The sequence below is a fragment of the Dysidea avara genome, chromosome 3, assembly GCF_963678975.1.
Source record: "Dysidea avara chromosome 3, odDysAvar1.4, whole genome shotgun sequence".
NCBI classification, from domain to species: domain Eukaryota; kingdom Metazoa; phylum Porifera; class Demospongiae; order Dictyoceratida; family Dysideidae; genus Dysidea; species Dysidea avara.
The window spans coordinates 11259399-11284451 of NC_089274.1; the positions used below are offsets into that span (position 1 = coordinate 11259399).

At 36.2% G+C, this 25053-nt stretch overlaps 1 protein-coding gene across 1 annotated transcript; it reads right to left on the reverse strand.

The window, feature by feature from the left end:
- Positions 1-2006: 2006 nt before the first annotated feature.
- LOC136248318 (uncharacterized) lies at positions 2007-22277 on the reverse strand. Its single transcript, XM_066040109.1, has 5 exons — positions 22168-22277; positions 21215-21291; positions 20942-21153; positions 17399-17551; positions 2007-2135 (listed from the first exon to the last, which is right to left on the reverse strand). Exons 2-5 carry the CDS (start codon positions 21288-21290, stop codon positions 2007-2009), a joined length of 570 nt encoding a protein of 189 aa, XP_065896181.1. The 5' UTR covers position 21291; positions 22168-22277.
- Positions 22278-25053: the final 2776 nt, after the last annotated feature.

Genomic DNA, 25053 nt, shown 5'->3' on the forward strand with positions numbered 1-25053 from the left:
CTGTCATGGTGCTATATTATCCTACTAGCCTAATGGTATCACAAAGACTGACAACTGTTATAACACCGATGAAATCAGATGACTTTCACATCAACCAGAATCTCCTCTATCTCAACTAGAACTTCAGGCTAGAGCACATCACCTCTAAAAGCATGGGAATATTCAACAAAGTGTTTTGGTGGATACCCTTAACAAATTCATAGAGTTGGTCACTTCAAATTAACTTAGTTGTAAACTTTCTGGACAGGAAATAGGCACACCTATTTCAGGTTCAGAAGGCTTCACTAGCTAAATTTCATGTAGTGCAGTAATGGTTAAAGTATTACATAGAATAGTACTGGTACTGACACTTAATGACCAAAAAATCAATGTTTGTAATTCCACTGCAATAATCAGGCTAAATTGTTCACTAGACTGTCTGTCAATTGTAAGTCCAGCAAATTTGTGGCTTCACTCTAATTGTTTAGGCTTTTTAATGTAGCATCAATGGTCTGTGGTTAAATTCAATGGCCACTTGATATTGAGACTTTCAACTTTGTTGCATTGATGGTCACACTCATGAACAGTAATTAGATAGCTATATAAACTGTCCATCATTCACATTATACACAGTAGCTTGTTTTCCTTGGTCATTCTCCTCGCTCTTCTGTCCTGCTACTAAGTGAATTCTGGATCCAACAGATCACAAATTGTATGATAACTCAGTATAATCGCTACAAATTAATCTTCAACTAATTACGAGTAGGCACTAGTTTTCTCACTGCAATTGTAGTGTTCCAAGTCATGATAAACTGTTACTTTCTTCTTGATTTCAACTCCAGATTCATGCGTTAAACCAGTTAAATGCACTGTGTATGCTTGTGCACTACAGAAAGCCAAATATATCATTCGGCTTTGACAGTATAATTCGTTCACTGTCATGATGTGTGAAAACATCACAAATATTTTTGGCAGTTAAAACCTGCTAACACTACTGCTTGTTTACAATAGTTTTGTAACTAGAAACCTAAATCATTTATAAACTGGTCTTTAATAAGTTAGACAAACCACCTGTACACAAATTATTGTAGATTATGGGTACAGACAAGTTTCACTGTACTGTGCATATGTCAGCATAACATGTGTACCATAGCCTTTTCTACTCAGCATAAATAATTATGCATAGATGATCACAGTTGTCGATGGGGGAAGTTTTGTTGGATCTTAAGTGTGTGCAATTCTAGACAATAACAAAATTAATTCCAATTTATGGCTAAGCAAATGATGTGGGGCTTTAAATAATATTTATAATAGTGTCTGGTTGAGTGTATTTTATCATCCATCAGGGGGTGAAAGACTTCCTATATTGAAGTATCCTCCAGATAGGTGATATGGTACACACATCAGTGACTATACAGATTTCTATTGGTCAAAATGACAGTGAGCATGCAAAGATAGAGATGGACATATGTCAGCCATAAGAATGTGTTTGTATCACATGTACAAGGGTGTATAGTGTGTAATATAGTACAATTCGTATAGAATTCAGATTCCTGCCATTATTAGCTAGGATTGTAGCATTAGTGAAAGGGACAGCACCAGTTAGGTTTAAAATGGATGGTACAAGGACAAAAGCCCATGGTATGAAATCTCACAAACGAACACTGTATGTTCCATATTTAGTACACCTCTGAGCAATAGATATACGAAACCATATGAGACCAACTGCCAAAAGTTTACTCAAAGCTATGTTGACTGTTAGTCTGATGGTGCAAACACTTTGTGCTAGTATTATGTCAATATTTGGTTTTGTGGCCATATACACTGTAGTTAATTTACAAATTCACAAGTATGTGATTATTTGAAAAATTATGTCTGCTGTATGGTTGGCCTATGTGCAAATAGCCATCCATGAAACTAATAAAACTTACAAATCTACAATTAAATAATATTTTGTATATATACAGCACAGCATGCTTATAATATGAAAGCTATATGTATTGCAAACATCTATATTTAACTTTTATTTAATTTAATTCATTGTACAGTAGCACTGTTTTCATCATCAAAATCAGAAAGCAGCTGACTTCATACTTCCCCATCTGTATCCATATGCTACTACTGATTGATGTAGATCTGGAACTCCAACCTTGCAACTGAAGGTAAAAATGACTGTTCAATTAGGATATTTTGTTGCTTGCACGTGTTCTATTAGAGTAATTAATGCAAAACTAATGGGTGAGTGAATTTCCTTAGTTCTTAGTTGATTATTTTGTGCATTAGTGGGCAGTAATTTGATTATATCACAACATTATGATTAAGTTTCAGTGAATCATAATATTGTTAGCTATAATATATAATAATTATGAGAATGAACACTGTGCCCCTTTTTAATATAACAGTCTTAACACTCTAATAATTATACTATGTTATTGTAATACGATTATTTAAAAATGATTGGTATTAGCATTATTACAGCCATTTCTTGGCTGCCACCTTTGGACTCACATACATATGTACTTACAATGAATCCTCAGTTATCATGAATGCACCTTGCCAATGTTAAATCTGTGGGGCATTGAAATATAGAGCATGTGGGCACATAGATTTGCTCAATTTGTACTACTCTTAAATAACTATTATTTTTGATAAAATTGATTACATTATTTTCAGCACTACACTGTAAATTCAGAAGTGTGAAGGTCATACTGTTGGTATGACTCCTGCGGTCGCTTAGTGTGATCATGCTTCAGAAGTATGAGAATCACACTTTGAAGTATGATCATCATACTAAGTGACCGCAGGAGTCATACCATCAATTTATAGTGTAGCTACCCATTTGTAATACAAGTTACAGAATGCAGATGTTTAGCATAACACAAAACTATGAACTGTTGTGTGATGGGGTGTAGTTTGTGTTTTTCTGTATATAGAACAGCCTTGCATGCCAAGAACAGCTTATATAGTAACAGCGCAGACGTACCACCACCATACAACTTGCCGGCACAGTGCAACCTTACAACCTTTAGGATTACAACCTTCATGCAAGGTTAGTGACAGGCTTTTGCAACCTTACACCCTTCACACAGGGTTATGAAAACTGCTGCAATCCTAGGGCAACCTAGAAACTAGCTTGTTGCAACCGCACACGGTTGTGGCAACCCTAAAAGTTTTGTATGGGCAGTTACAAAAAAGTTGGTTGAGCTATGTTACAAAGTCATACCGTAGAGAGATCAGTAAAGTCACCTTGTAGTGAGTTAAGTCACCCTATAGAGAGATCAGCTACAATTAGATCACCATATAGATAGAGAGTTCAGCCACAAACAATTCACACTGTAGAAATTTCAGCTACAAACAAGTCACCATCAGCTACAAACAAGTCACCATCAGCTGCACTTAAGTCACCTGTAGAGTAGTCCAGCTACAAATAAGTCACCCTGTACTTAAATTGTTCAGCCAAAATGTTAGAAATTTCCATTACAAGCAAGTCACCCTGTAGAGTTCGACTATGTTACAAGTCACCCTGTAGAGAGTTCAGCCATGTAAAAAGTTGCCTTGTAAATACTGTAGTTGATAATCATTTTATTCAGTTTCAATTTTACAAGACACATAATTATAGTTGTATAGTCTTATTCGTTTCAATGATTCCTACAGTAAAGAGTTAAAGGAAGCCTGAAGACTGGCCTATTGGCCAGCTTTGGGGCTTACAATTTCAAAAAGAAGTGACAAAACAGCCAAGCTGTGAAAAGGGATGTGGCCCTCCAAAAATCCCAGGATGAATGAAAAGGTTATTTAAAATGATTGACTTTAGCATCATTGCAACCATTTCTTGGCCACCACCTTTGATTTCACAACCTTTTACATCCTGACCTTTTGGAGGGCCGTACCATATTTTCACATCTGGGCTGTTTTGATATATATTCTACTACACAGCATTTATTGGTAGGAAAAATTAAGGCAGTGTGTATATCTTTGATATTGCACAGTTAGGCATGCATATATATATATATATATATATATATATATATATCACGTTAAGAAATCCTCATAACTTTCTTTGATATCCTTTGCCAACTGTTTGTGCGATTATATAGCCACACATCTTTGGAATGATTATGGGAAGTTTCACGGTATTATGGCAAAAGCAAGGAACCTGTTTGACTGAAATAGGACTGTTTTTTGATACTGGAGAGTTATATAATACATACCATTTTCTCAAGTTCTAGACACCTGTCTCAATGTTATGTATAATGCTCACTAAATAGAGTTGAGCCATTAGTGGTGATGAGCATTAGCGGTGAAGTGGTATTCATGCACAACTATGATTTTATTCATAGCTATAATTTATTCACAATTATATAATACCTACATCTTTATCAAGTTGTGTTTTGATATCCTGTATCATCTTTCTCACTGTTTAAACCCACAATCAAACTCTTCTTATGCTTATGTATATGTTTGAACTCTTAGCACAGCGATGCATATATATGTATGTATATGTATGAATGTATCTGTGTGCATATATACTGTACCAAGTTGGTAAACTTCTGGATATTACATAAATGTATAGGTGCAGCTTTTACATCAAAATCTGATGAATTAAATGGAAAACCAGTACGGTTGCAAATTTAGTTAGTATTGTGCATACATCTGTTTAATAATGTTGCTAGATAATACAATTGGTATATGTAGAATTAACTTTTATCTTTAAGATTTAAAGGGGCAAAGCGTCGTGAATTGTTTATATGTGAAGCCATTCAAGTATGATGTAATCATATCATAAACAATCTCATCATTGTTATGGATCACGTGTGTCAATAAAGCAGTAGGGGTTTGCTGAAGAATACGATCCCAGAATCGCTTAATGCAGGATTGATTTTCAGACTCCTGTAGAATGTGATCCCGTAACTCTTTACTGACGAATATGACCCCAAGAGTTTCCTGAAGAATACAATCCGGACGTAGGCATGTGTTCTGCACGCTTTCGTATATTATTGTTGTTTTTTTTGATAGCTCCACCAAATTTTGTGCCAATGCCCCAGACTTGCATTGATCCTTCTGTCCTACATCATCCGAAATATGTACTATATTATCCGAAATGGCACTGCATAAAAGCTTAATTGTCAGCTACACAGCTATTGCTTCTTTGCAACAACTATGGATGAGCTGGGGCTGTTAATATTTGGAGGCCTTGAAGAATGTCTATGTGCACATCAGTGGCTTCTTGAAAGTCAGGCACACTGTAGGCTCTGTGAACCACTATGGATCTGAAGAAATGGCCAAGTTTCAAGGATCAGTTTAGCTGGAGACGCACTAATAGTAGCTGTCACATTTAGTTGACCCTCCAGCATTGTTCTTTCTTTGAGAAATCTAATCCGGATCTCTAGAAGTGACTCCACATTATTTTTTTGTGATCAGCAGATGCTTCACAAAAGCACTACTGGCATCAGTCAGAAAACCATCATCAATTGCTGTAGTTTTCTGAGAGATATCTTTTCTTGGAAGTTGTTAAGAGATCCAACTATCCTAGGAAGACCAGGCTGTACTGTGCAAATTGATGAGTCATTGTTTAAACATAAGCCAAAGGTTAGGTTTTGCTATGACAATATATTATTTCTGTATTTATAGAACCATAGAGGAAGATCTCCCCACACCGAACAATGGGTGTTTGGTGGTATTGGTGATATTTCAACTCGTCCACCAACAGGATACATGCAATTAGTGGCTCAAAGAATTGCAGCTACTCTTCTTCCTATCATACAACAACACGTGCATCCAGGGACAGTGGTACATTGAGATGAGTGGGCAGCTTATTCTCGTATATCTGCAGCAGGCTATACCCATTCATCAGTTAACCATAGTCTTCACTTTGTTGATCCCATTACAAAGACTCATACCCAGCACATAGAGAGCTACTGGTCAAGAGCAAAAGCCAAGTTGAAGAGGATGCATGGAACATGTGATGACCATCTCCTGGAATATCTTGATGAATTCATGTGGAGGGAGAGATTTGGAAGGACAGTGAAAGAGGCATATGATAGCATGATTGGTCATATCACCGAAAGATACTCTCTACCATGACTTAAGTCTTTGACTAGCTACCATATCAGTGATTGCAACTACATGTATACTATGTGACATTTTATGTATTTCATTTTATGTATTTCATTTTTATGTACTTCAGAGTGAACATAAATAAAAAATAATCTACCGATCGTGTATGCGTACTATTGATCTATAGACATGACATGACTTCAGAGTGAATAACAGTGAAACTTATATTCTTGCCATTGTCAATAACGAATAGCATGGCTAGTTAACCAAGCAGCCAGTGACAGACATTTATTGTTTTATAGTTTACATTTACTCACGCAAGCAGTGTAGTTATATTGCACAAAAATTAGCTCATCTTCATGATCATTATAATAATGTCTGTGTAGCAATGCAGAGTGTACAGAACATAATGCATATAATATAGTCTACATTAGGTGTCTCATTTATATAGTGCGACAGCTTTACAAAGCAAGTACATATATATAACTAGTCACAGTCCAAAATGCATTAGAGGCACACAATGTGCTTCAAAGCACAAATTACTTCAAATATATATGTTTCACTTATACGATCCAGCTTAATGCCATAATATTATATGTGTATTGTGACCATATGCATGCAGTCATAAAGTTATATAGTAAACATCTGACTGAACACTATATAATATAGAAAAATCCATACACATTTAAATTAGTAGTGTAATTGTATAGCATAGTTTCTACTATATCTATATAAGCTGTAGTCTGACTTTACTTACATGTCTATGAGAAACAAGTAATGATCGACAACTTGCTCTTTCAAAACACCCATGACTACAAAATCCCCATTGACTGACTAAATTACTAGAATTGGTTTTTAGCTGGAAGCACAGGTAAAATAACTAATACTTTTCATACAGATCTTTAGCAACTGTGATAATGTGTTAAATACAGGCGATATCTGGCAGCAATCAAATAATTATGTTCTATGTAACTTGTAGTATTTCACACTTCAACTTATTGCCTTTCATGCACAAACTCTGCCTGTCTTATTAGGCAGTATAAAGGCAAAGTGATCTGTGCATTATGTAGTAGTATAGCATTACTGATTGCATACTATTTAATGTACCACTCTGCGTGGGCAGTTCAAAGGCACCGCTAGTGCCATAATTTGTATATTGCATTGCTGCAGACCGCAGCGAGTGCATTATAACTTATAACGCACTGGTTGCGGTTTTGTAGACCACAACGAGTGCATTATAAGTTATAATGCACCGACCACGGCACCGCTATGCTGCATAATGCGGCACCGCTATGCTGCATAATGCGGTTTTATGCAGCATAGCACAAGTGCCGGTGGCGAAGACCACTACGACACCTCACCTAATAGGTGGAAGGGCACTTCACAGATCACTCGAATTCTTTTATAGCCTGACATGTAAAGGTCGATTGTGGGCCATAACGTCACCAATACGTATAATGTTTACAAGCAGCCAATGGCGATCGAAAAAGCCAACACGGATGGCCACAACTCTAGTCTACGTATATATAAACGTACTTATACACCTTACTAGTCTGGTACCATCTTAGCCCAGATTAAACTGTAGTCCACTTCGACAATGACTCAATATAATTATTCTAAATAATACTAACCTTTACGTTCGATTGTGGTAACCAGTTTTGTCATGCCACCAGATTCGAGTTTAGCCAGTGTGAATAGTAAGAATTAGACTAGTATCGTTTTGTAGTTGGGTTTTGTTTACTTAAAACGTCTATTTAGCTACTTTTTTTTGCTCGAGGGAATCACTATGGCGATTAGTCTGGCGCTTAGTCTATATGGCGATTAAGTGATCACGCTGACATGTTGAGCACTACATAGTGAGAGTCGAACAGCGAATGCAGGTTAATGATATAACCCATAGCGAACTAGCTTTCAATATCTCAGGTGGCTGCAGTACTGTAGGGGGGACGTCATCGCAACGTCCGGCTTGGTTACCCACAATCGATGTTAGAAACCTGGCCTTTATAAGTGTTACAGCTGTCTTGTGAGACTCTCCCCACCTATTAGGTGAGTGGTACATAACAGTTATACAACGTGCACTCGTGCTCTGCCTGTATAAACGCACTTGCCTTCGGGCCTGACGGCCCTCAGGCTCGTGCGTTTATATCAGGCAGAGCACTCGTGGCCGTTGTATAACTATATAATTAAGTCCTTTTGAAAAGTAATTGAGTAATTAAAATATTTTAAGTGCTTTCAAGTTAGTATGGTGTACTTAGTGCATATATACCATAATGAAATAAGGTTGTAAGAAGCATGCATTAGAAGAATTTCATGAAGTTCTACACTACATCTGCATAAAGGTTGCTGCTGATCATGAGTATTTCCCATCAAGTGTCACTGTATAATGTAGCCAGAATGATTAGTGATATATACCATGGACTGGCAATGCTATCTAAATTTTTTGTGCTAGTTGGCAACATGTTTTTTTACTATATAGTTTATGTTAAATAGTATTATATACCTGCATCATCTGCATGTTCCAGTTGAGTAATCACTTAACATTGATATTGTTAGGTGATAATTTGCTTGATGATTATCTAAAGATCGAAAGTGAGATTTGCAATGGATCGGGTTCTTAAATTCACAGTAACAATGAAATTCGTACATTTACCCAAGCCCTTAGGGCTATTGGTCTTCATGACAAGATCTGATTGCAATTCTATAATAGAATGGTTAACAAACAAACAAGCAAAAAGTAGACAACTCATGTCAACATTAGTGACTCTTTCTATGTAACATGCAGGTGCTGCTATTAGTATAACAACTCAGGGGCGGGTCTATAGGATTTTTTGAAAGGGGGGGCTAAGCTGGACAGGGACATAGGCAACTAGCCAGGCATTAGAAGATACCAAGCCTTCACAAGGCCCTAGTGATAAGATTCATGTAGTATCCATGGTCAAATTAGTTATTTGGAATAATGACTACATTAGTGTACGAAGCATGCCAGCCTAGGGGGGTCTGGGGCATGCTCCCCCAGGGAAATTGTTGAAAATTAGGCCCTATAAAGGTGAATCTGAGAGTGTTTTTAGCAGTTTTTTGGTGGAAAATAATGGAATTTCAGTTTATCAAAACACTTTAACTTTTTCATTAAATCAAGACTGATTGCAATATGCATTGAGTAGCTATCATGCATGCATGATAATCTTTCATTTGTAGCTATATACCAAGCATTTAGATATAGCTAGCTATATACCATAATGCATCAGCTCCTCTTCAACAGCCTCAACTGTCTATCTTACTGATAAATATATTGTTGTTGGATCCCACTGGAAGGTTAGAGTAGATTATTTCACACATCATGAAGTTGGAAAAATTGTGGAAAATGCTTACCGCAGCCTCAACATCAACAGATTCAAGGCAGACTCTCTTTATGAAACACTAGACTATCATCTTCTAAAGACCATCTGGGATTCATCAACATTACACAAGTTTGACTGTGCAGTCTGCATGAAGGATGTTGTTTCTATATATACACCAACGATCAAACAAAGCCAGACAATAGGGGAAGCCTTTGTGGGATATTGTGTGGAAGAACTAAACAGAAACAGAAACATGTATAGCTAAGTAGTAGTGGTGTTGAATGTCACAGTTATTACCAGGCCTGTAACCAGGATTTGTGAGAGGGGGTTCAACTTTGACTTGGTAGGTGTTCGTAGCAGCAGGGGTCTGGGGGCACAGCCCCCAGCTGCTGACAACACTTTAATATTTGATTTCTTCTAACTGACCTAAAATTGATAGTACACATGTACACTAATACCTCCAAGGAACAGTTGTAGTGTATAACTCTGAATAATCCCTTGAAATTTGATTTAATTTGAAGTAAATCTTAACTTCAGTATGTGCAGCAATGCATGGGTTAATTTTAGTACTATAGTTAGAGATACATTTCTATACATTGAAATAATCAACACATGAAGTTATCCATTTATATACTATCTAATCCAAAACAGCCAAGCTGTAAAAAAAGTGTGCGGCCCTCAAAAAGGCTATGGTGAAAAAAGATGTGAAACAAATGGCACCAAATTCACCTGAACTGTCGTTATTAAAATTTTTACCATTAACCTACCATCACAGCCATTTCTTGGCCGCCACCTTGGATTTCAAATCTTTGTTCACCATAGCCTTTTTGAGGGCCGCACACTTTTTTTACAGCTTGGCTGTTTTGGATTAGATTTCACTTCTTTTTGTATTTGTATACCCCAAAGCCAGCCTATGGCCTGCTTTGGGGCTTTTTTAACCTATCGCTTTTTCTATGAAGCAGATGTTAAATACTTTAAATATTTCTGAATTTATCAGTAAATGTACAAGTTATATATATAATACATATATTTATTACAGAACTCTCTGCATGGTGGTTTCTTTGTAACTTAACACTCTACAAGGTGACTTCTTCTAGCTGATATCTCTACAGGGTGAATTCTTTGCAGCTGAACTATAACTCTTCTTCCAGCTGATCTCTCTACAGGGTGATTTGTTTGTAGCTGAACTATCTACAAGGTGAATTCTTCTAGCTGATCTCTCTACAGGGTTAGTTGAAATATCTACAAGGTAACTTCTTCTAGCTGATCTCTCTACAGGGTGATTTGTTTGTAGCTGAATTCTGTACAGGTAATTTGTTTGCAGCTGATCTCTCTACAGGGTGATTTGTTTGTAGCTGAATTCTGTACAGGTGATTTGTTTGCAGCTGAGCTCTTTACAGAATGGTTTCTTTGTAGCTGAACTCTCTACAAGGTAACTTCTTCTAGCTGATCTTTCTACAGGGTGACTTGTTTGTAGCTGAATTTTCTACAGGTGACTTGTTTGCAGCTGAACTCTCTACATAGCGGTTTCTTTGTAGCTGAAATCTCTACAAGGTGAATTGATCTAGCTGATCTTTCTACAGGATGATTTGTTTGTAGCTGAACTGTCTAAAAGGAAACTGCTTCTAACTGATCTCTGTACAGAGTGAATTGTTTGTAGCTGAATTCTGTACAGGTGATTTGTTTGCAGCTGAACTCTTTACAAAATGGTTTCTTTGTAGCTGAACTCTCTACAAGGTAACTTCTTCTAGCTGATCTTTCTACTGGGCGATTTGTTTGTAACTGAATTTTCTACATGGTGATTTGTTGCAGCTGAACTCTCTACATGGTGGTTTCTTTGTTGCTGAGCTCTCTACAAGGTGAATTCTTCTAGCTAATCCCTCTACAGGGTAATTTGTTTGTAACTGAACTCTGTACAAGGTGCTTTTTTGTAGGTGGTCTCACTGCAGGTTGATTTGTTTGTAGCTGAACTCACTAAAGGGTGATTTGCTTGTAGCTGAACTCCTAAGACCTTACATTGTGTCTAGTTTCTAGCTGATCTCTCTACAGGGTAATTTGTTTGTACTGAACTCTCTCCACAGTGACTTGTGTGCAGCTGAATTCTCTAGAGAGTGACTTTGTAGCTGAATTCTCTACAGGGTGCATGACTTGTTTATAGCTGAACTCTCTTCAGTGTGACTTGTAATGTTCTGAATCTCTACAGTGATATATTTGCTTAACTCTCCACATGTAGGGTGACTTGCTTCTTGCTGAACTGTCTATAAGATTAACTGTTTGCAGCTGAACTCTCTACAGAATAACTTGTAATGTAATAGAATACTATAATGGAGTAAATAAATTAGCCGAATGCTCTATTAGGGTGACTGTTCTATTAGAGTATCTCGATCTCGCATTTGCTATACGGAGTTGGCTTTCGAAACATAACTCAGTGGTTTGTAATTCGATTCTTCTGTACAACTGCAAGGACTTTCTATGAAGATTATTCCAGCTATACACCGATTTTCAGTTCATTGCTCTAAGCGGTTTGCCTAGTAGGCGTGAAAACTAATACTTTTTTATTCATAAAAATCGATCGCGTAATTGTGACACAGGTTGGATTTTGTGTCATATCTCCATGGTCTTTATCTCGATTCCTTTCAAACCACCAAAAGGCGCTCCTACGATGGTTACTCCATCTACATAGCAATTTTCAACTCATTCCATGAAGCGGTTTACCCTTTAGGCGTGACAACAAATCGATCTTGTTTTACGCGAATAATCGGTCATAACTCCTAAACCATTCATCGGATTTGCACCAAATTTGATACTAGGATTCGCCTTTGGACTCCCTTTCTGTGTGCCAAATTTCAAGGCGATCGGAGTACGCGTTTGCGTTTTATAGCAATTTTTGCAAGTGTGCGAAAACACGAAGAAGAAGGGAAAAAAAACGAAGAAAAAAATCAACATTTGGCAGCTCGTATCTCGGAAATGGCTTGAGCGATTTGCTTCAAATTTGGAATGTAGACTCCTCTGGCTGGCGGACAACTCTGTAGGAAATTTGGTTCCAATCGGATAAGGGATCACCGAGATACAAAGGGATGAAAATGACGTTTTCTTTCTTCCTGTCAATATACTCACGGTGTGGCGCGCCGGCTTCTTGGGCCGCACGACACACTACCGTGTGTCTTGATCTATATATCAGTGTTTTGCTAAGTACTCCTCTAATCAATCAATCAAATATTCCTTTGTGTCATACTTAAGTGATGTGAGCTATCTAGGCCACATGCATATGTGACTTCTTGGCCGTACTGTACAAGTTGTGGTTTCTTAGGACAGAGACTAAGTAGGTTTACAGTGCACATACAAGTATATACATAGCTAAATACACAAGGAGTTTTTCCTAAGTAGTTCCCATATTTGGTGGTAATTCATAAGTGCAGGGGTCTTGCGGTATAGCCCCCACCACTGACACATTAATTTTAAACATTAAAACACTTCAAATTACATTGATTCATGATTTCTTATTGTATGGTTAGTCCTCTATTAATATTATATATTACAGCTATTTTAACTTGAATTTTCAGTGGGAAGTTTCCAGAACCCCATGCCTGCCCATATACACCCCTGGATGTCAGTGAAAGAGCTAGGACTTTGCAAATATACTCATGCAGATAGTTTTTATTGTGAACTTTTGTACTATCTAGTTTAGCAGGCCAGCCCTATCCCAATATCTAAATTTCTAAACATTTAACTAAACATCAAGAGCATTACATGCACACAAGCATTTCTCAGGTATACTAAGAAGTAACTACTATACTATTTGTTGTCTAGCAGCTATATAAAACACAGACCTCTTTAGATACATCAGTACAAGGAGCCACAAATTAATAATTTGGGTTGTCTACACTTTACTAATAATAGTAGCAAATTTCATGATTTTAGCCATGACTACATATCTGAAAAAATAGGTATAGTGCAGTGTTCAGATAAGCACATTATAGAAGAGGTTCAGTTTTGGCCTTCTTTGAAAGCTTTAATCATGCATGATTGGGCATGGAGTATTTGAGTGACTATAATCTATTGTTAGAGCATTTGAGTGACTGTTGTATTAGAGTATTTTAGTGACTGTTCTATTAGAGTATATCGATCTTTTTAGCAAACTTTCATCCCCACCCAGATCTTAGGTGGGGCTTAGTTCCACTTTAGTTAACACCTCAGAACATCCTTCAGTACCCTACATATAGCCCCTCCCTACTTTTTGGGCTCCCATGTCGTATATGCCAGCTTAAAACATTTAAAAATTTTTTTTTTTAAATTGGTAATCCTGGACGGGGGGCGAACCATTCGAATTCCCCTGGTTACGGGGCCTGATTAGTATGCATGCTCCTTAGCCTAGTGACACTTTGTTAGCCTTAACTAGAGATTTCCAACTAAATTAAATAGTTAACATTCCATACATTCATTGGTATGAACAATATTGTGCATTTTGTCAGGGTCATTTTAGTGCAAACCCCACCTCAATCACTGGTTCCTATCAAAAAATATAAGGAAAAGAAGTTGACAGTGTGATGATTTTTGTGTACAGCATTTCAATGCTTTTTATGTATATTGCATGGCACCAAACACAATATACAAAGTGTCATAAATCTAGATAGGAAACTAATAACGACATGAAATTTTCACCACATATCTATTTTATGAAGAACAGCATATGAAGTAAGTAAAACCTCTCAAAAGTGACCACTTCTTTGTAGACTGACCACTCAGAATATTACATGAATAAAGCAAGTGATGCATAAATAAAACTGTGTATTATGTAATACTAAATATATATACACAGGTACTTAAAGCATTTTCAAGGATAACTAACTAGAAAAATCGGTAATATTTTATAAATGGCAAGTACTGGCATCACAAGTCGCAATTAACACGTACTTCGGAAACATGACAATCAGATAACATAATGTAAGAGCAACATTATTTTTAAAATAGATTTGTTTGGACACTGTTCAGCTTTATTTGTCACATTGTAAGCACTAAGGATGATAATTATTATATAACACAATGACATCACTGTACTACAAAGAGAAATTATAAATAGTTTCTGATCAAAATTACAATCACTGAAGCTGCCATAAAATGGATCAAAACAGCAGTAAACACACCAGAATATAACAACAGGTACGTGTGAAGCCATGTAAGGTTGGTATCACATGCCAGTCTCCACTTTTGAAAAGATTATGCTCAACCTTGAACCTTATTTTGCAATTCCGCGCAAGACAACAAACTGCTCACCTCCAAACTATACTTGCATCGATGCAGGGGGATGCCTTGAAGCCCAGGGTGATTGTAATGCTGAATTCTGAGCAGTGTTAGATGGCGATTTACCTTTAAAAGGGCCATATTTCCATCGTAATCCAACATCAATCGTCCTCCAATCAAAAACCACATGGAAAAATCGAAATCAGCATATACGGTTTGCCCAGAACCACTTTCTTCGTCCTCATCAGCAGCAGATTCACGCGGAAATACTCGGAAACTTCGGCTATCACAAGTGCCACATTCTTCCAATTAGAATTACGTACGCAATTATTTGTATGGGCTTCCTATGGGGATTTTTATATCTCAAACTTTGATTTGCTGTATTTCAATAAATACCGCATGGATTTTAATCCAGTAAAGTGCAATACAAAGTACGAAGCATTGGCTACCATTTACTGGAACGGCAGCTTGTGAAACGTTTATTGAAGGTGTATAATTTAAGTAGCAAAAATATGTGTGAAAAATTGGTAGGTTGGAAATCGCTACCTTAACACCAATAAAGTGTACTGAAAAGAAGAATGCAGTGAAGGGTACTAGTAGCTATTAGCTAGTCCACTGGAAATCAGCCTTTTGTGTACCCTTTCTTTAATAATAATCCTTAGCAAAGTGCAACTATATGGGGTTTCTGAATTCGCTATTGTGATAGTCAACTTATTTTTAGATCTGCCGGGTTATGAAGACTGATCTATAGCTATATAGCATAGGCGGCGGAAAGGGGGGGCTAGGGGGCTAAAGCCCCCCCTCAGAATGATATCACACCGAAATTATCTTTCTTGGAGTGGGGCTGAAAACCGTGATAAAGATCGAGATACTCTAATAGAGCAGTCACTCTAATAAAGTAGTCAGTGTGTAGCGAGCTATGAAAGGATTTTTATGTCAGCTAGAAATGGTAGCTGGTGAGGTGGAAAGCTCTTGTCAGTTGGTTGCGACCTTTTTTTTTTTTTTTTTTTTTTTTTTTGGTTTCACCTTACCAAACTATAGAAATAAGTCTGGGTCAGCCAGCCCCCCCTCATATCAACTACTTCCTCCGCCGCTGCTATATAGCTACAAATTCCAGCACCATAACCCACAGCATGGGCCATATATTACATTCACAGTCAAAAGTGCTATAGCTGCCTTATAAAATACCAAAAGGCTACAGTTTGCTAGTGGCTGAGTTGGTAAATAGCTACATTATTAAAATACTGAAGCTGATACAGTAACTCTAACCAATTAATCAACTAATCATATAATTCATAAAAACCATACTAATCACCTGAATTAAACCATAATTAAAAATTTTGTAATTAAAGATGCAACCCACAATTGAAACCTTTTCTTGAAGAATTCTTGAGGAAAAGGAAGCTACACTAGTACTCTCCTGGAACAGAGTTAAACAATAGGTATAGTTACATAGACATTATTTGTGTTGGTAGTGATGCATAGTTTCCTAAAATAAGCCTGCTTTTGATACACATAGAAGATTTAGGGTTTATTGGCCAAGTACTAACTTTGAAAGGAAAGGGGGGGGGGGGGGGGGTGGGGGGGGGGGGGGGGGGGGGGGGGCTACAGCTCACTTAGCCCCCCCCCCCCCCCCCCCCCCCTCCAAATCCGCCCCTGCAACTGTTGTGGGTTGTGCATGTGTTGCCAATATAGCTTCCGTGATCTTTGATTTTTTAATAACAAGCACCAGCGATTTGATGAGTGTTTGAGTAATCATAACAACTAATTATTTTTACAGTTATAGTATGTATTATAGGTGTATAATTACATCAATTAATTGCTTTGTGATCAAATCAATTAAATGGTATGCAGCATAGTATTAAAATTTATTGCTTTAATGTACAGTATACAGGAAAATTAATACTGCAAGTATACGATAATACGGTCATCTCATGCAGTACTAGAATACGGTATGATAAAATATATCAGAAACAACACAGTAAGAGGAATTCCAATTACAAGACTAAGAAGAATTGCCACTGTAGCTCCTACCATCAGTGGTCTTGGATTCTGCCCATGGTTAGTTCCAAAATATGCCTGTTAATTAATGATAAAAGGATACATAACAGAATTATATGATAATAAATTAATCAGATACTGGGTTAAGACAACAAAGCTAGTAATGGAAGATCCAGTTATATAATCCACTAGAAAACTGTCTTCCAAAAACAGACCCAGCAAATTGAAGGAAGCTTTGATGTGGAAATTATTAGCCTGATAGTGCAGCAACTTCATGTTGGCATTATCTCAATTAAGCAAGGATTTTGTACCCATAGGGTTGATTTTTGCCATTCAGTTGCATAATTATAGTGATGGAGTCCTTTCAACGTGGGTAATTCTACTTATTTCTGGGCATTATATAAGGTCTCACTAAATGTACAACTTTTGCAGTCATTGAGTGTGACAACTGTTAACATCATACTCGGTGGTTGCAGGAATCATGCAGTACCTTCAAATCATATTTACTTCTGAAGAAATTATACGATGATGCTGCTATACAGCCAGAAACTATAATTTTAAAATTCTTCTGATGAATATTATGTTCTATAATAATAACATGATAATAATAATATAATGTGTGCCTAACTTTGTCCCCCATTGCGCCAATCTGAATTACCCAATTATTTATGATTAATTGACAGAGAGGCATAGTACCATTAAACATGTGTATAGTGGTAATATGAATAATTATACCATCACATTACATTTTAATAATACATGTAGGTAGGTATCTACACACTCACATATCCAGTAAGAGGCAAGGCTGTGATTGCCAATGGCCAACACACTAGGCATGAAAGGCTGGAAAACACTAACAGAATGCATAAATTTATGGAGAGATCGTCTGATGGAGTTCTATTAGTCACTTGCATCTGACGTGCAGTACTTGTGGTTGACTATATATGGAAGGGAAACAGGTGAAATATAAGAGCATTTTTGTATTTGTAAATAAACAGCCATTTGAATTATTTCTACTTAACATGTATATGCATTTTCAAATAGGATATTATAAATTTGAATGCATGGCATTAAGCAAAACAGGTGGATAATATTTTCATATATAACTATTATGTCACTATACAAGCTTAATTCCAAAATATGCATAGACTGTTTACATATATATCAATTACATACTGTACGCATATAGCTTCAGTCCTTTATTGTCAAACTGTATAGCTACATAATTATCAAGGCACATGGTATATAGTGTGTCGTGTGACCTGAGAAGCCAGCATGCCACACTGTGAGTATATTGCTTACCTTAATGAGACCATTACAGCAATGAAAAATATATTTGTTTCTCCAAAAAACACTTGATAGGACAGCAGCAATTGATATCACTGCATCCCAGAGAATATTCTTTGTTTACAGCAGTCTGACTTGGTGTGATTTGGCTTATTGTAACTGTATTTTTTGTTTTGTATCCATCCTTTCCATGCCTACTCTGACTTTGGTCTTTATATTTGCATGTGACCGAGGAATTGTATCTATTAATTAACACTTCAACTCACTTAATAGTTTCAAAAAAATACAAATTTTTATTCATTCATAGCTCCGTGCTGCATTTATGAAATGAGACAAATTTTACTGTGAAAATTCCCTACATGTCACCTTTAGTAGTCCACATGCCAAATTTTGAGCAAAATCTCTTACTATTCCCAAGATATGAGACTTCAAAATTTCAAATTGGCTTAATTCATTTTTCTTCATCATTTTGCATACATACAAAAGTAAGCTACCATAGAATGCGAATGGGTTATCCACATTTTGCATACAGAAGAATGGTTTTAACTTGCATCTTGATACCACATTTGGCTGGAATACAATAAGCAATAAATGAGTTATTAGCGATTATTCACAAATTACAATACCAATGATTATCAATACAGAAAAGATTATTCAGATATTTGATTATTTGGTCAGAATTTGATCCAGGCAGTTCCCCATTACATAACTGCTAATAACTGTAATTCTTGTATTTGGTTGTAATTTATTACATTCGCTTTTTTTTTACTATTTGGTCAGCATGACAGCGTTTAATTCGTTGACATGCTATTCGAATATTCTTTAGCACTGTAGTAAGCTGTGATCAGATGAATAAAAACAACCTAGAAGCTTGAGATTGTGAATAAAATTGCATATTCACACTGAAAAGTTCCATTTTAGAAGAGATTGAAATAGCTCTTAGACTTTACCTCACTACCTAACAAAGATATCAGTATTAACATACCTAAAGAATAATCTGTGTTTTGTTCGCAACTATTCAAATTGTAAAAAATGGTATTCATTTTAGCACTAATAATTATGTTGTCCCACCTATATACAATGATCATGAGCATAAACCATTTATGGGAAGAAGCTGAAAATGGGTATGTAGATAGTTATCATTATTATAATATTGATTGCAAAACCTTGCAAGTGAGTATAAGATACAATATGAGTACATCAACAAAAGTGTCAATTGAAGTAGTGTCAACTATTTCATTTGGTGTTTTGTTCCATGATGTGGAAAGAAATTAAACTTGTATGCATCAATCCGTGTCAAAGGAACAGTAAGTATAAAATCATGGCCTCTGGTAATTCCATGATTGTATCATAACTAACATAATTTGGTATTTTACAGTCTACTATATGGTGGACAATCTTATGCATCATTTTTAGTCTAAAATTGTCTCTATGATTGTGAAGACTGTTCCATCCTTGGGTATTATATTAATCATCTCCGTAACACTACTTGTATAGCGGTAATCACCAGTTACAAATCTTGCTGCTCGTTGTTGTACAGACTTCAGTTTATCAATATTGCGTACAGCTACAAACATTTACAGGTCAGTCACATCAGGTCACCCTGTATAGAGACTTCAGCTAGATTAGAAGTCTCCCTGTAGAGAGTTTAGCTACAAACAATTCACCCTGTAGAGAGTTCAGCTATATATGTTAGAAGTCACCCTGTAGAGAGTTCAACTACAAACAATTCACCCTGTAGAGAGTTCAGCTACAAACAATTCATGCTGTAGAGAGTTTAGCTAGAAACAAGTCATCTTGTAGAGAGTTCAGCTAGAAACAAGTCACCCTGTAGAGAATTCAGCTACAAACAAGTCATTCTGTAGAGAGTTTAGCTTTAAACAAGTCACCCTGTAGAGAATTCAACTACAAACAAGTCATCTTGTAGAGAGTTCAGCTAGAAACAAGTCACCCTGTAGAGAATTCAGCTACAAACAAGTCATTCTGTAGAGAGTTTAGCTTTAAACAAGTCACCCTGTAGAGAATTCAACTACAAACAAGTCACTCTGTAGAAAGTTCAGCTACATAGCACCCTGTAGAGAGTTCATTACAAAACAAATTCACCTTATAGAGTGTAGAGAGTTCAGCTATGTTACAAAAGACTGTCTATGTTAAGTAAACCTGTAGGGAGTTTACATTTCAAGTTACTCTTCAGCTACAAACAAGTAAAACTGTAGAGCATTCACCCACCTAAAAATCACTTGTGAATAGTTTAGCTACACAATAGCCTGTACACAGTTTATCTATACACTGTAATAAGTCACCTTAGTGGCTATGTGATATATAATCATTTTACAGTAGTGCTTCTATTATCTGGCCATCTATTATCCGAACATTCTGTTGTCTGAACATTTGAAATGACTGTTCTATTAGAGTATTTTGATGAATGTGTTTGTTCCAGTAGAGTATATATATATATATATATATATATATATATATATATAAATGAATGGGCTTCTGTGAATTTTTCAATTATTTGAATGAGTTTGGAAAATGGAGGGAGCACTGTATTTAGTTGTAAATGAACAAAGACACAAAGGTACACACACAACCACATAAGATTGTCTTTCTCAGCAATTCCTGTAATAAAGAGAAATAAACAAGTTAAGGGGAGCCCCCAAAGCTAGGTTTTGTGGATTACAATTACAAAAGGCAGTGATATCTAAACCAAAATAACCAAGCTAAAATGGTGTGGTCTCTGAATAGACCAGAATGAAAGGAGTTGTGAAATCAAAAGTATGACCAAGAAATGGATGTGATGGTAGGTTTGTGGCAAAAATTTTGATAACGATAATTCTGGTTGAATCTTGTGCCAAATCCTAGAGGAGGTAACACAAATTCACCTGAATTATCATTATCAAAATTTTTGCCATTAGCCTACCATCACAGGCATTTCTTGGCCACCAGGTTTGACTATTTTTCACCCTGCACCTTTTTAACAGCTTGGCTGCTTTGGTTTAGATATATGTATATACATACCTGAATCTATATACAGTACTTACCTCAGTCATTACCATAGTATGCTGGTGACAATTATTGCACTGAAGAGGACCTGCTGATGCATGCTGGATGTTTGCACCAGCACTTAATAAGCCTTGACTATTGACATTGACATTGGAAGTGGGAGCTGCTGCTTGTTGAATAGTTGCAGGTGGTGTGGTGTTTTGATTATCTGATGTTTCATCTATAACTATTTCAATATCAGCAGAAGCACCTGGAGTGGTTTACAAAACATCACTGTATGTATACAACACATTTCAGAAGGCCATGCATACCTTGCTCATCATCACCATCATTTACTTCGAATTTGTCAACAGAAATCAGTGGAGCACACTCTGAAGTTTCAGTCATCCTAAATTGCATATGTATGCTATTTAGCCATTCCAGATATATCAGCCCTTTTTGGTTGCCAGTTTATTTAACTTTTATGGATGTGTCCTTTTAGATAGCCATGCACAAGCTGTGTGTGCATGGACGATTTTATATGAGATGCATGGCCAATAAGTTTTAGTAAACATTGCTATGTATTATATCACCATTGCACTTCTGTTTAACAATGTGCAAACTGCAATACAAACTACAGGTATGTACGTACTATGAAACATGAGACATGTGCAAGTTTAAAAGCTTCAGAAATGTTGCAATGTATGATTTTAAAAGATAATATATTATGTATGCTATCACTAATAGATATATACATTGGTCATTCGGGCCTTCAGAATCTTTCTTGCTATTTACTCATGACCATGTATACTGCATATAGTTAACAGGCAGATTGATATAATGTTATATTACTACAACATCTTGAATCTACCGCAGCCATAATAAATACATATGGTAGTATGAAAAAAGCATCTGGCATGGACTTGCTAAACATGGTCATATTGCTATAAAGAGGTAGTCATAACAATATGTCCACTAAGTGACATTTTACACCTCTTAAGTAAACTTTTGGTATGATTATCTAAAGTCACCTTAATTTTATATGCAGTTAACCTCACACAGAAAAGAAAATCAGGTAAGCAAAATCAAATGTATTTCAATAGCAAACAATAGCTACAATCATCAAAATTAATGCTGTACAAGTTTCATCTAGCTATGTATATAGCATTGTCAATACAGATACATGAATAATTATGGAGATGTACTTAAAATAATCTTATTATTCTGAACATATTCAACACCAAATATCACAAAAAGGCCACACTTAGTAAATTGATTTACGTACCTAAAGTTATAACATGTCCCTCCTGTTGCTAAAGAATTATTTACAGTGGTAAGTAGAATAACTAGTTCTTCACGAACACAAATCAAAATAACCTACCAATCGTGTGTGTGTATACTATTGTCTATTGATCTAGAGATGATGTGATGTCAGAGTGAAAGAATAACAGTGAAACTTAAACCGCTGCCATTGTCAATAAGCAATAACATTATAGTTAGCTAGTACATTCAGTTTAGATTGTTACTCACTAAAGCAATGCAATTAAGTATATGCTATTATAGTTATGCTTAGTTAGCTCATATTTTTGATCATTACATTGTCTGTCTAGCAATGTAGAGTGTGCAGAACACACGTATGTCACTATGGACTATGTTAGGTGTTTCATTTAGTACAACAGCTTTACAAAGTAAGTATATAGCAGTCCAAAATACATTGGAGGCAGCAAAAAGCACAATTTCTTTAGCTATTAAAATCCGATATACGTAGGATAAGTCAATAGTGAATTATCAAGCAGATGAAGCACGAGTGTATATACATGTTTGTGTAGGAAAATCATGGCAGTGGGAGCATGTACTTACACACGCTTGACACACATGAAAGAGCAGTATCAGTTTTGTTTCTTTAGCAACACAATGTGGTGAGTTGGTATTGTATGAAACTACACCACAGTGAATGTTCAGACAGCTATGCACCCAGCAACGGAAGCTACTGATACACACTCACAGAGACTCAAGCTGGGGCTCTTCATTTCATTATTTTTCACTAAAAGAATAAGTACCAGAACCAGTTTTGTGTAAAATTCCTCAGTGTAAATGGCAGATTCACCATGAATGTTTTCCCCGTAAACTTTAATACAAGACCATTTTGTGCAATTTACGGAGTCATTTCCAATTCATGTACAACATATATTTTATCCATGCGCCTGTTCCTGTTAGACACTGCCCATAAGGGTCCAATGTTCCCCTTCGAAGGGGAAGTAAAAACATCTATGCATGTAGATTACATGATATTTTGCAGACTGCAATGCTCCCAGCACTCTTAAACCAGTGTTGACACTGTTCACATTGGACTGCCCTGTGCTGCTGATGTATGGGTTTTTTGCTTTCTTGTGTCACTTCAGATATCTTGGTCTAATGAAATTCTCTGACATATGGCTGTAGACTTTACTTACAGCACACGAGGCACAAGTAGTGAAAACGTCGCACCTTCATGACTGCAATTAGCATCATCAACTGATTAAAATACCAGAATTGGTTGCTCACTTACATCTGTCTGGAAGCATAAGTAAAGTATCTAATACCTTTCTTACAGGTATTTAGCAATTGTACATGTGGAAATGTGTCAACTACAGACAATATCTGACAGCAATTAACCAAATCTAATATTATAGTCTACATAGGCAATGCAACTTGTAGTAATTCACCTATTGCCTTTCATGCACAAACTATACCTGTGTTCATTGCAAATTATAAGGTAGTATAAAAGAAAAGTGGTGATGTTCAGTTCCACTATGTAGCTATGTAACTATATTAAATTGCACTGTAATATGTCACATCAAAGTGACAAACTGTTCTTACAGATACAAGGATACCGATACACATAATTATACAGATGCATGTGATAATTGGTTAAACAACATTGTAGATGTGCCTTTCAGTTTAATTAGTTAAATGTTCAGTTTTAATCAATTTCTCATAATTATTATTCATAGAATTCTTTGTATACTTTCAGTACTAACATTATGAAACTTACAATTTAGGATTTACAAACTGTGTATTTACCAGGAAGATGACTAACTGATATATAATTACATTTTTTACTCTGATGTTTTAGTGTATAATATAGTTCGTTGTTTAAATGGACACCTACTATAATAGTATGTATACATGAGAATGTCTTCTTATCCATCTCAGGGGCGGATTCAGGGGGGTTCAAAGGGTTCCATGGAACCCCCCTTTTGAAATAGCCTCTCTTACTCGAGATACTCTAATAGAGCAGTCAAACCGAGATACTCTAATAGAGCAGTCACAGTAGTCTTTCGAGGAGCAGTGTAGCAAGCTATGTATCTAGTTATAAATAAGGAAATATAGTTGGTGAGGGCATCTATGGCGAGGGGCAGCTATTGTCAGCAGGTGATGACTTTTTTTTTTTTTTTTTTGGTCTCAACTTACAGCTTGCAATTCCAAAGTGGAACCCCCTTTTTAAAAGTCTGGATCAGCCCCTACATCTTCTTTGTCTTCAAAATTAATGTACATCTAAGTTGAAGGTTTTGGATATGAAGAGTAAGTTATAAATAATTGTCAGCACACAAATGATGTATATGATTGTCTAAGCAAAATCTGCAAGCATGCATTTTGGGATCTCTTGAATTAATTGACTCATTATAATCATAGTAACACAGCATGCTATATATAAATTATTGTAGCTTTGTTTCTCGCCTTATGTTGTAATAATACATGCAGTGCATTAAAATTAAATGTATTTGCTATGCATCGCTAAGGAACCATAACTCGAGCAAGCCAGAAATTACACTTGTTAACTGTTGTATAATTTGTCTACGTATAAAAAATTATGCAAATTCTCTACACAAAGCCTCACACTGCTCATTTTTATAAAGGGGACACACCATTGTAATTCTTATAAATGAGTCAGCTACACATAAAAAATAAACATCAAGGTGCTTTATGTCATTGTGTTGCTGTATTAGTGACAATAATCTAATTTCTGCAGCTGGTTACCTCAGTGCTTCTCTCTGCTGCCACTCTGCTATTGCAAAACAACTCTCAGCAGCACAGATGGACTGTGTGATGATTGATTAGTAAACCTTGTTCCTTTGGTTTTATGGGTAATAAAAGAGCTATTTTCATTAGTGAATGTACCAAGTATAAT